This window comes from Bubalus kerabau, chromosome 20, assembly GCF_029407905.1.
Source record: "Bubalus kerabau isolate K-KA32 ecotype Philippines breed swamp buffalo chromosome 20, PCC_UOA_SB_1v2, whole genome shotgun sequence".
Classification (NCBI taxonomy): Eukaryota; Metazoa; Chordata; class Mammalia; order Artiodactyla; family Bovidae; genus Bubalus; species Bubalus kerabau.
The window spans coordinates 47,838,911-47,855,572 of NC_073643.1; the positions used below are offsets into that span (position 1 = coordinate 47,838,911).

Sequence of the window (16,662 nt, forward strand, 5' to 3'; positions counted from 1 at the left end):
CAAGTCACGACTATAGTCAGCTTCATAAATGACAAACTGAGGAGTTGAGAAAGAAAGAGCCTTCACATGGGAATTAAAAGCCAGTCCACAGAACAACCAAAAATCTATGGATCTGCCACTTACAGATGTGGTTTTACAAGATGACATGGTTGGTGTCCAGGACTCATCTAAGAGACACACGAGCACAGCTCAACTGGACTTAATGGTACATAGTGCTCCTGACAGGCCAACCCCTCTCAAATCACTGGACACTCAGTGCCTCCATTATTCCCACTGTCCCTGAAGGTCAGGATTTGTGAGGCTCCATGGTAACCTCTGGAATCACAAACACACACTTGGCAAACTGTCCCTCAGACTCCACTCATCCCTGGCTTAATAATGTCTCTTACTTCAGAGAAAAGAAATTGAGAAAATTTATTAATAGGCTCAGGAAGTACTTCCCAGGCTCATACCAGCTCTGGTCAAACACCAGTTTAAAGAGTTAAGACCCTGGTTTAAATGGCATCTGGGTACTGAAGTTGGTGACATTCAGCCCACTGTCCATCTGGTCTCTTTAGAACATGGAAACAGCGTCAAAGCAAGGGCCACCAGAATGCCCAGTCCTGGCTGTGGGGCTCTACAGGCCCTCAGACTCTGAGCTGAGGCACAGAGGTTCACTAAAACGTACACAAACACGCTCAGAATTGAAACACTGCTTCTCGGACAAGCAGAAATTCCTCAGCAGAGGTGCAAGATGGCTGGAAGCCCCCTGGCCGTCTGTCAGGAGTTGAGTGAGTCCTCCCTCTGGCTGCTCCCCCAGTAGCCACACTATCTCCAGCATCCTTAAGTGACCCAGCATGGTGGGAGAGGGCTCCAGGACAGAGGACAGATGCCAACAAGTGTGAAGAACAGAGTTGCGGAAAGGTCAACAATGAGCAGGTGAACACGCACACATTTTATATTTTACATTTAAAGTCGCACAGTTGTGTCTGGCTCTTTGCAACCCCATGGACTGTACAGTCCATGGAATACTCCAGGTCAGAATACTGGAGTGAGTAGCCTTTCACTTCTCCAGGGGATCTTCCCAACCCAGGGATCAAACCTAGGTCTCCTGCATTGCAGGCAGATTCTTTACCAGCTGAGCCATAAGGGAAGACCAAGAATACTGGAGTGGGTAGTCTATCCCTTCTCCAGGAGATCTTCCCAACCCAGGAATCAAACCTGGGTCTCCTGCATTGCAGGGGAATTCTTTACCAACTGAACTATGAGGGAAGCCAAAAACACACACACTGTGGTCCCCAAAGGAGAATAGAGAGGAAAAATGTCAACAGGTCTGAGTTTTGTTTCCACCGCTGCTGGAATCAATGAATGATATAAACGTCCCTTTCATTATCCTGCTTCAGGAGCTCCCTACTTACTGATTGGTGAGCTGCTCTGCCCCAACAAACAGGTTGATTCTCGAGAGGCCTGTGCGAGTGCCAAGGAAGGCTACCTCCACGCCCTTGTCCGAATTCCTAAAACAGAGCAGCACAAGTCAGGGGGATTCTGCCAGACAGTCAGCAGATAACAGCTTCTGCATTTTAAAACTCATGGAATGTTGTATGAAATAACAGCATTGAAGCCTGAAATTTTGGTAGAAATTATAGAAACACACACACACACACAAGTACACACAGGATGCTGACTCTGATCCCTTACAAAGGTTTTCATGGTAATTTTTGCCAGAAAAACTATGGAGTCCATGACCTAGTTTGGTGGGCATAAGAAAATGCACCCTGAAAGATAAATAAACACACCTTTATCTCAAGCTCCTGGGTGCAAGCTCAGAAAGACCAGGCCAACTTTGAGGAGAGGAAGGAAAGCCTTAGAGCTAGCTTTCTGCACTGATGCTACCAAGTCCATTCTTGGTCCTGAGATCGTTAGTGAAATCTGCCATTAGCAAAACCCAGCAACTTAGCCACTGATTCAAGTCTGTAGTATCCCACAGCCTGAAAATGTTTAGGACTTGAATTCTTCACCATTTAGGAGGCACCAACATGGAAGTTTTACCCTCACCATCAACCCCAGACAGATCAGTAATGAAATGACTTCTGTAAATAGTCCTACAGGAGGCCATGCATAGGAACTCTAAGGAAGGCCTTAGCAAAGAAAACTCATTTGAAGATTCACTGAAGGTTTTTTTCAACAGTCAAGGTAAATTTTATGTTTGAACATGTTCTTCAGGGTATTCTCAGGGCTTACTTCTTCAAAACAAAGCAAATAATCTTTTGCCACAAATATACAGTTTTATGCTACCAAAAAAGTATGAAGAGAATACGGATTCTTGAGTTTGCTTCCCTGCCCTAGATGCCAGTAGCAATCTGATTCAAAGCTTTATCCATGTCATCTTCAATACAAGATCATTTAGTTACTTGATCTCTGATGGTTGTCAAGGTGGTCAGTACTACTTCCAAGTATTTAAAGGATGAATAAAAACCAACACTATGTATTAGTTTCTGTTCATAGCCTACACCAAGCAGGAAAGCCAGGCTGCCCAATCAGTAACAGATGTGGACTACAAAGCAAGCTACCATTTTGGAAATCTCTAGCATCTGTTAGGGGTGAATCAGCAATCTTTGCACAGGATTTTAAGTTTCCCGAGAACCTAAAAGAAACATTCCCACTAGAGAATGCAATCACAGAAAAGGTTGACTCTTTCCAAATCTCCCAGGGAATAAGATTCATGCAGGTAAGCAGTCCAAGTATACCCCTCAAATATAATGAGAGTAGTTAGTTATAACTTTTTGGACTCCAGATTCACGTATTAAACTACCTACCTTACATTTTTTCTTAGGAGTCATTTTAACCTTAAAATGTCTAGAAAAGAATTCTGTCCATGTCTAGTCCCAAAGTTGTTCTTGCTTCCTTGTCTCCAGACTGAGGAAATAGCATGACTATCTACGCAGGTATTCATGTCATAAACCTGAGAATGATTCTTGACAGCTCAGCCTCCCTCCCCTCACACCGTGAACTCAACATCAAGTCCTGGGGGTCTTACTTTCAAAGCATGTCTCTAGTGCATTTCTTCTCTCTGTGCCCACAGCCACTGCCTTGGTCCAAGTGACAAATCCCTTGAACTGCTACTATATATAGATAGATAGATAGATAGATAGATAGATAGATATTTACCCTCATTACACTCTACTATCTACATATCAGCAGAAGGATTTTTTTAATGCAAATTTGATCATCTACTTCTTAAAATGTCCTTAAAATTCTTCAGGGATTTTCCAATATTCTGACTATAATGTCCTAAATCCTTAACCTGATTCCCAATGTTCTAAACCATAAAGGCCCAATGAACCCTTGTCTCCTGACATCTTCCAGCCTACCCTCCACAATTCAGCTCTGTTGGCCTTCTTTAAATTCCTCAACTGTCCAAATAGCCTCTTACCTCAGGGTCTTGCACATGCTGTTCCATTTCTCTGGAATTCTCCTACAGAGTACTTGAACTAGTTCCTTGTCACAAAAGCCTTTCCTTTCTTCTATCTCCACTCTAGGTCTCATTACAGTCTACATGTCTAATTTTCCCTTCATAATTATCACAATTCTCAATCACCTTATATATCACAGGCACCACGATGATAAGGACTATGTTTGATTGAGTTATTTCCATTTCACCAATATCTGGCCCAGTGCTTGTCACATAACAGACATGCAATCAATTATTTGATGAATGAATGAATGAAAATGAGAGCAGAGAGAATGACAGACCTAATAGAGGGGAAGAGACAAAAGGGAAAATAAAAGAAGGAAAGGAGAAAATAAAGAATAAAAAAGGAGGGAGAACTGAGTAATATATGACATGAAGGTAAAGGACAAAAGGAACTTTTTAAAAATTTTTAATCATTAACAGGCTACTTAAAGTAGTAAAATAATAATAAGCTACTGAAGCACTTCTCACCCTACTCTTTGACAACTTTCATTGGCTGCCCCCCTCCTCCTACATACTCCACTTCAGAAATAAAACCACAGGGTTATATCTGACACCCTAATGAAATAGAGCTCTCACTTTCCTGTCCTCCTCACAACCTAGCCTGGCCCAGATCCCAAGTTGCCCCCAGACTGTGGAGGAGAGGGAGCCATGGCAGGGCAGGAAGCAAAATGCTCCTTCCGCCTCCCTCTCCCTCGGAAGTATCACCCTACCTCAACAGACCAAATTTCATGTAATGTTAAAATTAAACAAATTGTATGTCAAACCCAGGAGCTTGCCATCCAAGTCAGAGCCGCTAATCTGCTCTAGCTCTTGTGGTTTGGAGCTTTGGGGAAAATTAAAGAACTTTAACACCAGCCTCCTAAAGCAACTTTAGTTCTTTAAACCATAACCATATTTCGGACGGCTTGTGGGGAAATGGCCGTGAAAAGGGGACATGTGCAACCACTTACTCAGATTTGTTGAGGGCAAGGCTGGTCCAATAGGCTTCAATGGGAGCACTCACCACGGCATCAAAAAGGACTTCCTGTATCAATTCTTTATCACCTGTTGGGAAGGACAGACTTGAAAAGATGGCTTTGGCTGGACCCCAAACTACAGCACGAGAGGTGCTCACCAGGCTCATTTTGCAGTATCTGCAGGCTACTATCTCCTATGGTGTGTTGCTGCGCTAACTGCCTACCAGGTGAGAATATGAAACAGCTCTGACACCTGATACACCATAAGACAAGGGCCCCCAAAGCATTTGGATAAGACGATAGTAAATTGAGAGTGCTGGGTGTCTTACACTTCAAGTTTCCACTTTCCCTCCCCATCGAGTAGTTGATGCCATAGACCAGCAAGCCAACTCTGGGATTTGGAGACTGGAAGGCAGCACTCCTCAGAAAGTTTTCTCTTTTCATCCCCATTTCTGCCCTCTATCAAAATTTGCAATTCTTCAGGGCCCTGATCTTGATTGTAAGGGAGAAGGATATGATAGCTAATCATTTCTGGGACTCTTATTTTGTGACTTCTTCCATCTAAGCTTTTATTTATTTATTTATTTCCATCCTAAAGTGGGACATCCATCCTTATCCAGATGAGTTCTTGATAGAGCTCTGTGGAAGAGGATGAGAAATCAGGAGGGTATCATGAGTCTAGCAGAGGCATTCTGAAACACTCCAGCTTTATCACCTACAGCAGCCCAGTCCTCACCATGGCTGGTGGCCAAGAAGATGGTGCAGCTTTGCTGTAAAAGCAAAACCTGGAAACAACTCATCATGAAATAGACAATGAATAAATTGAGACATAGTTACATAGTAGAATACCACATAATAATTCAAGTAAATGCATCAGAGCTAAATGATCAACACAAATCTCAAAAATATAATGTATGATGAGTGAAACATAGGTTGTAGGATAACATATACAATATATATACATTTTATTATACAAAGTAATGAACATAATGGCATATAATGGATATGGATACATAGGTATATATGTATATATTTGGTGTGTGTATATATATATATACACACACACACACACATACACACAATGTGTGGGAATGATGAGTAAATACAGAGTGGTAATTCTCTCTGAGAGGAAAATGGGATCACATAGGGGGCACTCAGGGTCTTCAACATTATCTTTGATATTTCATTCCTTAAAAAGTACCTGCAGCAAATATGGCAAAAAGTTTAAAATTTGACAAAGCTGGATGGTAAATGTAAATGCTTCTTTATATCAGTGTTCCACTTTTGTTTCTTAAATATATCACTCAAAAAGGCAAATAAAATGAAAAATTGAGTTCACATGACGTCCATCTGATGCTTTCTCTACTAGAGCATATCCCCAAAAGTAAATCCATTTCATGAAGATGTGGTTTGGATGTGGATAATCTTACACCTCTCATAGGGCTGTTAGTGTTTTCCGTAAGATAAGACATGCAAAGAACTTCTCATGTCGCTAATAAGTGGTATCTGCTGGGGTAGGGATGAGTGCCATGCTCATTTCTGGTGAGTCCCTTGTGTCCAAACTTTCGCTACTGGAATTAATCAACATAAACCTGTGTTTGTCCAGGGGACTGTTCTTAGGCTTGGTGAGTATCAGGCCTGCTGCTGCTCTCTCCTTGCCCCACTCCTTCTCTCCCTGCACCAGCTACTGGCCATTTCTGATTCACCGAGCTCCCTTGGTGGGCACTTGGTGGGAGGAGGGGCAGCAGAATGTACACTGCAAGAGGCAACATGTCACAGTGGCAGTCCCACTCTGGACAGAAACCAGGAGACCTAGAGTATGGCCTTGGATGAGACAAGTCTTATTTTCAGCCCTTGTGTCTCATTTGCAAAATAAGAGAGTAGCTGTTGGTAGTCTCCTTCCAACTGTAACATTTTGATTCTACTCAGGTGCTTGACTAAATGGTTTGGTAATAGGACACATCCAGTGTGAAGGGTTAAATTGGGATTGGGGATCTGCATGACTCTTGGCAACCCACATTCTTTCTCCTGTTCCCATAGGAAGCAGCCACTTGGCTGGATTTCTTGTGACTGATCACCTTTGCCAAAGCAAAGCTTCCCTTGAAAACTAGAGAAAGTATAGTTTTGAGTTCATCCACACCCCCCTCCACTACCCAACCCCCACATGCACAAACATGTGCATTTGAAAGCACACTCACATTGGAGCAGAGGTTCTTTGCCTTTGAGGTAGAGTTTAATAGCTTCTAGCTGAGACAGATGACGGTGCTCTGGGTGTAGGTCAGTGTTGCAGTAGGACCTAGGAATGTGACATGGCCCAAAACAAGAATGTGTACATATTTATAGCATCACTTTCCTTTGCCTTTGAATCAGGAGAACTGGGCAAGGGAGTACAGGCAACTTGAAATCAAAGAGGACAATAAAGACCAATGCTGAGAAGGACTGTTTCATTCTTACCATTCATCTGCCAAGGACACATCAGGGTGTTCTAAGTCATGCAGGCCTGGAGGTCAAGAAGAAGGGCGTCATGAGTATGTATCATCTGTGTGGGGCACTGACTCCCCGCATTCTCTTCTATGCTTCAAATGTTCTAGGGTTAAGGCCATGGGGATAGGGGGTTAAGAGTAGGCATCAATCCCAAAGACATCTGCCTGGGAAAAGGGACTCTGCACACAGGAAATATTTTTATCTCAGGCAGAACCTTCCCCCAACTTCCACTTCATTCAGCCACTACTGCAACTTCCCCAGACAGAGTCTCCCAGAAAAGACTTAACTCCTTGAAGATAAATGATGCACCAGTGAGTCCTGGGAAAGAAGCTTAGCACAACAGTGGAGACACCAACTTTGGAGGCCCATACAGCACAGCCTCAGTCAGGAACTTGAGTGGGCCACTAAACTCCTGTGTGATGTCAGCAGGTTGCTTTACTTTTCTAAATGTCAGTTTCTTTTTGTGAAAAACCGTAATAATAATCGTCCCTAAGGGACAGGTGATTGTGCGGGTGAAACTATAGGTTGAATGGTATGAGACTGCAAAAACGCAACTGTTTTTAACCAGCAAAACCTGCTAGGTGATACAGGATCCTAAGTAGAAATGAGTCGTCAGTCTGGAGAGGTAGCTAGGAGAACTGAGGCTTGCAGGGAATTGGAGAGTGTTTACAGAATGCTCGAGATGCCCTAAGTGTACGAAACCACTCTTTCTCCTTGTGTCTTTATGTGACTTCACTTTCATGGGTCATCAGCAGACACACACTTCTAAGTGACCACCTCAGCAATTCCACTGATTGAGAATGGCAGTTTCCCTCATGACCAATGATATCTTACTGTGCTCAGGATTCCAGTATTCTCCTCAAACACAAATGTACAAAATAAATAGCAAAATACTTGAACCAGCATCACATACTCCTGTTTGATTTCATAGTTAGTTGGGAATAAATTACGTAGAATATCATCCTATATGACACAAGTGGCCATATCCTGGCTCCAACACCTACTGGCGGAATGAGATTGGGAATGTCACTGATAGTGCCAAAGGTCATAAACTACACCAGAGGGTTGAATGGGATAGTGATTAGTTCCTAGGGCAATCCATGCATCAATCCATGCTTTCTTCCCTTTCTTGCTTCTTCCACTCTTCCCTCCCTCCCTTCCATTCTTCCTTCAATTTATTTATGGAGCATCAACTATGAGCCAGGTACTATTGTAAGTCTGCTGCTGCTGCTGCTAAGTCACTTCAGTCGTGTCCGACTCTGTGTGACCCCATAGACGGCAGCCCACCAGGCTCCCCCGTCCCTGGGATTCGCCAGGCAAGAACACTGGAGTGGGTTGCCATTTCCTTCTCCAATGGATGAAAGTGAAAAGTGAAAGTGAAGTTGCTCAGTCGTGTCCAACCCTCAGCAACCCCATGGACTGCAGGATTTTCCAGGCAAGAGTACTGGAGTGGGGTGCCATTGCCTTCTTCGATTGTAAGTCTACGGCCTTGAAAACATAACAGAGACTGAAAGAAAAAGCACTAATTATGTCATGATATTTACTTTCTAGTGGCAGAAAAGAGATAAGAACATAAAGTTAAAATACATAGCTTATCACTAGTGAGGACTATGAAGTTAAGGGAGAGAATGAAGCAAGGAGAGAGGGTACCAAGAGATGGGGAGGGATGAGGGGGTGTCAGTGTTAACTGTTGGAGTCCAGGATGCTTCACTGAGACAGTGACTTTAAGCAAAGACCTGCAAGAGGTGAGGGGAGAGCCAGGGAGTAACTGAGGTGCTCTCGGCAGAAGGAATCACAGGTGCAGAGGCCCTGAACTGGATCTCGCTTTCCTGGAATATTGGGTTAATGATATCAATTCTATATATATTTCTAGTTTCTGTTCTCATCAGTCTTCATCTACAAATCTCTCTGCCTAGACCCTAAAGGGAAGATCTTTTTGATTGCTTCCTCTCTGAGCTCCTAGACCACCAAGGAAATATGGCTGTTCTCTAATTCTCTCACCTCCAATTTAGACACTCCTGACAAAATCACATCTACTCTTGATTGATAATGCTGACAATAATAACATTAGCTCTAACTGACTGAACAAGTACTGTGTACAACATATCTGTATCAAGATGTGTGTGTGTGTGTGTGTGTGTGTGTGTGTGTGCAGGCACACGTGCATGCATGCACATGTGCTCAGTCATATGCTCTTGGAAACTCCATGGTCTGTAGCCTGCCAGGCTCCTCTGTCCATGGAATTCTCCAGGCAAGAATATTGCAGTGGGTAGTCATTCCCTTCTCCAAGGGATTTCCTGACTGAGGGATTGAACCCACATTTCCTGCATTGCAGGCAGATTCTTTACCATCTGAGCCACTAGGGAGTGTTCTGACCATAAGCTATTTCCTCACCTTGACCTCAGATGGCTTAGATGTAAATTTTCTGTCTTCATGTGCTGGACATCTACAGGGTCACACGTGGCTCATGGAGCCAGAAAATTAAAGAAATTTTTAAAAAAGATCCCTGAGAATACATTCTGTTGAGTATTTTGCTCAAATCACAAAGTTACCTGTTTTTTTCTTGCCTGTCTCTAGGAAGAGGGAGCACATACTTGATTACCTCTGCAGTGGGGACACTCTGAGCTTTGTCCGGGTCAAAGTGACCCACATTCACTCTCCTTCCCATTCCTTAAGATCTCACCATCCGTTGAGAGATAAAACCCAAAGTCCATGAAACATTGTGGGGACACTGGGCAGTAGACCAGAAGGCCATATATGGAATCTGCCATTTCAGGGATTTCCAATCTCCTTCCTTCTTTGCTACATCACTGGAATGAATCACAAAGCAGTCCAGCTTCTGGAAGTTCACAACACTCATTTGTAACCAGTTCTAACCCATTAAAAGCTGGATTGTAACTGACCTTCCCACTCTTGGCATACTCCCTGAGGATACCCAGGATACCCACACTCCCTGAGGATACCCAAAAAGAACACCAGTCTGGTCCAACTCCTTCTCTGTCAAGATGCAAAATTTAACATCTGGGTAGGGCCACTCTGGGAGTGAAGCCTTTCACAGGCTAGCCCCAGTGTTCCTTATGAGCTGGTGATACTGGTAAAGATAACTTCTCTGAGCTACTAGGTTGTTGGAAGATGTAAAGGACAGTATGGGGGAGACAGCAGTTTTAAGGATTAAAGGGCTGTAACAACTGCTACCATTTACTAGGAGTTCCCAGTGCACTGGTGCTTTATGAAGACAAGAAGAGCTAAGAACCTCAAGATGCTCCTTATTCCCTTTGACTTAGATAAACCATTTGAATGATCACATTTCCCTTGGACCTAGGCTGCCTCAAAACACAAGGGAAATTTGCAGCTCAATGTGGAGAAGACTAAGGCTTGCCTACCTTTGTTTTCCTTTTCCTGGGCTTGAGTTTTTATGCTAATTCATATTTTTCTTGGTACTGATTTTTATGTATGAGAAGAATACAGCTGGTAGATGGATGGTTCCTACGAGTTGCCTCGACAACTTTGTGGATAAAAGCACCACATAAATAAATGAAACCATAAGGAAAGCCCCCACTATCTGGGAGTCCCAGGCATCTGAAACAGTCTAAGAGAGCAAGGTAAAATCGGAGGGGGGGGGGTAAATGGTTGAGTCAAATGTCCATTAGAAAAAGGGCTGGATAGCTGAGCAAATTCTTCAGCTAACCCAATGGCTTCAGGGCTTTCTTCCCACATGAAAGGATTAAGATGGATAAAGACAGCATCTTACCTTCTTCAATAGTTACATTCCCTCGGAAGAAATATTTCCCATGGCCTCTGGAGAGCGCCACACCTAAACTGTGCAGAGAAACAAAGCAGATCTTGAAATCCATAACATTGAATGGAACAGACTTGTTGGCTAACTTTTTATTTTCCATTTTCACATTTCCATTTCATGTTCTGTAAGCAATTTTTTTTTTCAGAAGTTTACTTTCAAAACCCCACTGATTAGAGTTGGTGCTGGTCTTTCTTAGATTTGATCAGCTGCTTCAGTGTAATTTCTGATTGGAAGTGCAGCAGCAATGGGTGGCTCTCGAGTATGTTTAAAAGAAGAGTGGCGACTGCTACAAGCCCTTGAGCAAGCCTTTCTCTTAGATGCTTTTGTAAGAGCTACATACCCTAATAATCTTCATTACCGCTGTATGCATCCCTACATTTAGCCACACCAGGGTCTTTCCAGACTGTAGAGTTTGAGATGAGGGAAAATTAACCCCTTTCTAATGGCAAAAATGAACACTTTGGCTGTCACTTGAATGTAGCCACATGACTGTATGGTGGGTTTCTTTGCCCAACCCTCTTCCTTGTCTGATAGGTTTTTCACACTCCCACACTCAAAAGTCTTGATTTAAGCTCCTTCCTTTTTCATCTAAAGTCAGAGAATATGTTTTGATAACACAATCTCATCGTTTGGCAAACCCACTTAGCAGTCACGTGTTTCCTCAAGTGCTCTGGTTCCAAATGGAATTCACCCAAGATCCCTGGCCATATACGACAACAACACCATAGATTTTATTAAGATGGATCCAGAGTCAGTAAACTCTTTTTTCCCCTGAGCTTTGTGAGGCATCAGTTGAAGAACACAAAGAAGTCCTACCAAAATAACTTTTTACAAAAAGCATTATCACACTAAGTTAATAGCGGGAAACTTTAGAATGCCACATAAGAAAGCAGGCCAGGGGGCAAGTGCATTTTTCAAGATTTTTACAAAGAGAAATAACAGGATTGAAAGGCAGACAAGCACAGAGGAACAGTACGGAGAAATTAAAACCGAAGCACAACACGTAGGGATGAATATGCTGCCTCGAAGTGTGAAGGATCACTTTTTGATCATGGAAATAAAGGGCAGCAAGTTAGATGGTTAAGGACCCTGGTAACCCGCTGAATTTCTCTCTCCACCCTTAGTTGGAACCCCCAAAGCTTATTTGCTTGATAATGAGATGCAAAGCCATGGCAAATTGAATGAGTTCTCCTAGGTGAGCCTGAACCATTTTTCCCCTTATGGAAAACAAAAACAAAAGCAGCCTGGGAAAAGCCCCTTCCTCACTCTTTCCAGCCTTTAGGCAGGATGTTTGGTTATCTTCAGATGATGAGCTCTGAGAGTGTCAGCAGGTTTTGTACAAACACAACTGATGGGTCTGATGGAATGTCCATGTATTATGGTCAGCTCTACCTGAAAGGAGTACCCTTGATGTCTGTATAATAGTAGTCATTTGTCATCACCAAAACCCGTTTCTAGATTGAAAAAACAAAAAAAGGTCGTAGAGAAAAGAAAACATGGTTAGTCTGCTAGGTGAAGTTTTCAGAAATAAATAAAAATAAATGGACACACTATGATCAGGTTAACAGTACTACATGAATCTTGTTTGAGATAAGTAAAGACAAGAGAAAAATGAGCTCAGTGAACGATATTTACTCCAGATAGAGCTTTCAAAGCTAATTTTTCACAGTGGTTTGTTTCAAATTAAGCGGCAAGAATGTTTGAGAAAAATGTACCCCTTTGTCCACTGTCTTCTTCACCTCCATGGAAAACTTCCCGGTCTTTCTATTCACCATGGCATTTCTTAACTAAAATGATAAAAAAAAATTGGGGTTAGTGCTTCCCAGGGTTACCATACTGTCTTGGACACCTTTTACCATCTAGCTTGAATGCATCTTTGGTGGCTTGTGTATGCAGGGTTGGGTGCATACACAGCTTGGTGTACTTTTGCAGTAAGTCTAAATACTATTCTCAGATCTCTGAAATGGGGCTTTGGAAGAATAAACATCCAACTGTTCTTGTCTAGGGGGAGAGAGGCTAATAAAAATAAATAAAGGACCATCAACCTCAATTTGGGGTGTTCATGTAAACCTCAGGGCAACAGTGGCCAAAAAAACCTTTTCAACGTTAAATCCTGAGAGTCAGGGAACGAACCCCCAGCAAATGCTAAAATACTCAAGAAGCTAGGAAGTCTCAGGGCACAAGTTACATTTTCACAAAGGGTATTGGTTTGTTATGGAGAAAATCATTTTTCAAAACACAATCAAGTTAAAGATATTTTCCTATATAGTAGTTTTTTGTTTGGTTGGTTGTTTTCAAAAGCCAACCATCTGGAAGATAGGGATTAGCTTTTCACAGCATGAACCATCTTCAAATACTCTCTGAGAAATCTGGGCCACTGAAAAGCCTGGCTGAGACCGATGGGCAGTGAACGGGGCAACCCTGCATCTGATTTTGGAAGGTCTCATCTGGGAACCGTGAGCCTCCGTCCCTTCCCCCACCCCGGCTGATCTCTGCTAATTACTTGCGGCCCTTCTGTGAGTTCAGAGAAGGACAGCAGACACAGTGATGAAAGATGTGCCATCATGGGCACCAACAGGAGACGACGGGAAGGCCATCTAATGAAACAGGAGCAAATGCTGACATGCCACAGCCTGTCAGGAAGGCTTTTTCCCAGCCCCGTGCTTGTTTTTTTTCTTTTAATTCTTTCCCCTCTTTCCTCCTTTGAGGAGCTTGAATAAGATCTGGCCGATAGAGAACTGCAGTGCTTGCAAGCAACCTAAATTTGATGCGGGGCCTGTCTAGATTTGGGTTCACATTCCCATCTTCTGTGCAAGAGAGTAAAAGCATAATTTTTAGCTGGAGGCATGTATAAAATAAAACATATATTTTACTCTAGATATTTTTTAACAACACATAATGGGCATTTCTGGAAATATTTTCCCATTTTAACTTTTGTGGTTTTGGATGGGGAGAGCTGGTCCTAATTAAGTCTACTTTCTAACTCTTAAGAACAGCTCGATTTATCTTTGACATGGTTTTCATTTTTCCTCTTTCTGGTGCCTGCCTAAAGCCATTTGGGACCTGCCCCTCTCACATTCCCCAGGCGAGTCAGAGATTAGGTAAGCTTCTCCATGCCTCAGCACCGCCCCACCCCCAACTCCCAGTAGCTAAGGATGATCCACGCCAGGACCTGGGAGGGTCCAAGGCCAGGGTCACTAATACTTTCTGGAGGCAGATGCTTAGATGATTAGTTTAGTCTTTCCCTTTCCTTTGGGCTTCCCTGCTGGGTCAGATGGTAAAGAGTCTGCTTGCAGTGCAGGAGACCCGGGTTCAATCCCTGGGTAGGGAAGATGCCCTGGAGAAGGAAATGGCAACACACTTCAGTATCCCTTGCCTGGAAAATTCCAAGGAGGAGGAGTCTGGTGGGCTATCCTCCATGGAGTCACAGAGAGTCAGACACTGAGCGACTTCACTTTCTTTCTTTCCCTTTCCTTCAGTTATAATAGGGCTTCCCTGGTGGCGCAGAGGTTAAAGCGTCTGCCTGCAATGTGGGAGACCTGGGTTCGATCCCTGGGTCGGGAAGATCCCCTGGAGAAGGAAATGGTAACCCACTCCAGTATTCTTGCCTGGAGAATCCCATGGACAGAGGAGCTTGGTGGGCTACAGTCCACGGGTCTCAAAGAGTTGGACTCGACTGAGCGACTTCACTTTCACTTTCAGTTATAATGGAAATAGATTACACTTACTGAACACTGAGGCAGGACAGCACTGTAATTCAGAAATGGACTCTGGAGCCAGAAGTTTGAACAGATCACTTACCCCCACTGTGCCTCAGTATCTCTTTCTGCAAAATGGTATTAATGATAGCACATGTCTCATAAAGCTGCAGTGAGAATCTGATGAGCTAGTATGTAGAACAGTGCCCTGTACACCCTAAGCATTCATAGGTGTAAGCTGTCCTCCATGGTCATCCTCACCAGCAGCAGCATCTTCATTATTATCCCCCTCTCTTTTCTTTCATGTCAGACTCCTCTCAATAGCTTAAAATGTTAGGATTCAAACTCAAGTTTGCTTGACACAGATATGACCTCACATCATTTTTGGAAGTACATAGGGTCAATGTTATAAATGTGGTCATGAAATTCAACAACAAGCCTAGCTGCCAAAAGAAGTAGGATGCTCCTTCCAAGAATTTCTCCACAGCTGGGCAGACACATGCTGCTTCTTCCTCGACTCTGCCTGTCTGGTGCTTTCAAGATCTTGACTTAAATTGCCCTCTGCTACATATGTGCAAACCCCATTGGCAGACACATGGGCACGTGGGATCTTATGTAGCCTTCACAAAGATGCTTCGCATAGATTCCAGAATTCTCTAATCAAGGATGTGCAAATTCCTAGGAGAGAAATGGTAACTTGGGTTTTCACAATCAAGCACATTGATAGTGAAGGAATTCATGTCTCAAATGTACCTTCTTTTCAAGCAGATGAGAGACCCAAATTAAATACGCACAACCAGAGACCTACTGGTGAAGAATAAGAGCACTGACTTGCTAGAGCTGTGGGAACTCTGAAGACAGACACAGAATCCAGTTCTGGCAATCATATCAAGGTGAGGAACATGGCTAGGAAGCCAATGACAAAGGAGGAAAAGGGCAAGGAAACAGAAAGCATCTGTCAAATCATTGTTAGTTAAAGGTGATATCAGCTCACGGAAAATTAACCTGGGCACAGGTGATGATGACTCGACAACTGGGGTACAGATGAGCCAAGTAATAAATCCCTTCAGGAAACCTGCAAAGGATAAGCGCAGGTGTCAGCTTAGTGTTTAACGAGCAGAAGGCCAGCTTCCTGGATGTGGGGACTCCCCAGTAAGAATGAGCCTCAAGTTTGCCTCCCGTGTCAATTAAAATGTAAAAAAACGAAGGAAGGGATGGAGAAGCATGCTGATGACAGGGTTCAAAACTTCTTGGAAAGAAAACAAAAAGATGCAGTGAAGTCAAAATAAAGCAACTGATGGAAAGGGAAGAGAAAGCAAACTAATGGAATGCACCCTTTAAAATTACATGATACAGTTTAGCAACAGACATACATTAATAAGAAGGTTATCTGAGGGTTGATAATGCCAAGAATAATACTAGTAACAGCTACCACTCAGAATGCTCATAGTGTCTGAGCAACAATGTTGACACTTTTGTATCTTTCAATCTAGTAACACACTAGCATTCACAACGGTTCTGTGAGGTACTACTGCTATCTTACTCATCTGACTGAGAAAAAAGAACCTATACCAAAATTGAGATGTAGAGAAAATAATGGTTTGCCTGAGACCAACAGCCAGCAAATAGCAGAGGTGGGGCTTGAAACCAGGCAGGAAAATGCCTGAACTGCATTCCTCAGGACTGCGCTAGCCTGCTTCTTGAAAGGAGCAGGTTGAAAGGGTAGGACATGTACGTTAGGTGCGGTATAATCAAAAGACCCAGACGTGAATTCTGATGATGATGTCTAAAGAACAAGAAGATATAAAATTATACCAGGTCACTGAGCTGACATGACGTCAGGTCACCTGCACTTGGGAAAAGAGAATGGATGAAGAAATAGACTTTTTTTTTTTAATCAAACAGCAAAGATTTTGTCTGAATTGGGGTTTAAAAGAGATAGCCCAGATGAAGAAGGAAATAGGGTCAATGTCTAAAACAGATATGATTCTTGCATTTTACAAGCAAGGAAAAATCTCAGAGATTTATGTTAGCTAAGTAATGTCCAGGTTGCAGAGGATATGAAGAGAGGAAAAGCAAGCAGCAAGGGGACCATGATGCTGGCTGCATTTCTGAAAGCACAGGAACTCAGCCTGTGCGTTTCAAATGGCTCCCCTCAACATCCCTTTGGAAAGCAAAACAGAGGGAGGGGTAGAAACAATGCTAACTCAGTGATGAAGCTCAGAAAAGGACCTCAGACAAATCAGGGAGGTACAAGCAGAGAAACCCTGC

The 16,662-nt window shown here is 43.1% G+C and overlaps 1 protein-coding gene across 1 annotated transcript in view; it reads right to left on the reverse strand.

The window, feature by feature from the left end:
- CACNA2D3 (calcium voltage-gated channel auxiliary subunit alpha2delta 3) overlaps positions 1–16,662 on the reverse strand; it is a 908,562-nt gene that overhangs the window by 161,537 nt on the left and 730,363 nt on the right. The window contains exons 19-25 of the mRNA XM_055556946.1: positions 12,409–12,480; positions 12,086–12,147; positions 10,646–10,713; positions 6,865–6,910; positions 6,609–6,706; positions 4,405–4,498; positions 1,398–1,493 (exon numbers count right to left, since the gene is read on the reverse strand). Coding sequence (XP_055412921.1) covers positions 1,398–1,493; positions 4,405–4,498; positions 6,609–6,706; positions 6,865–6,910; positions 10,646–10,713; positions 12,086–12,147; positions 12,409–12,480 — 536 coding nt within the window. The remainder of the gene's footprint in view (positions 1–1,397; positions 1,494–4,404; positions 4,499–6,608; positions 6,707–6,864; positions 6,911–10,645; positions 10,714–12,085; positions 12,148–12,408; positions 12,481–16,662) is intronic.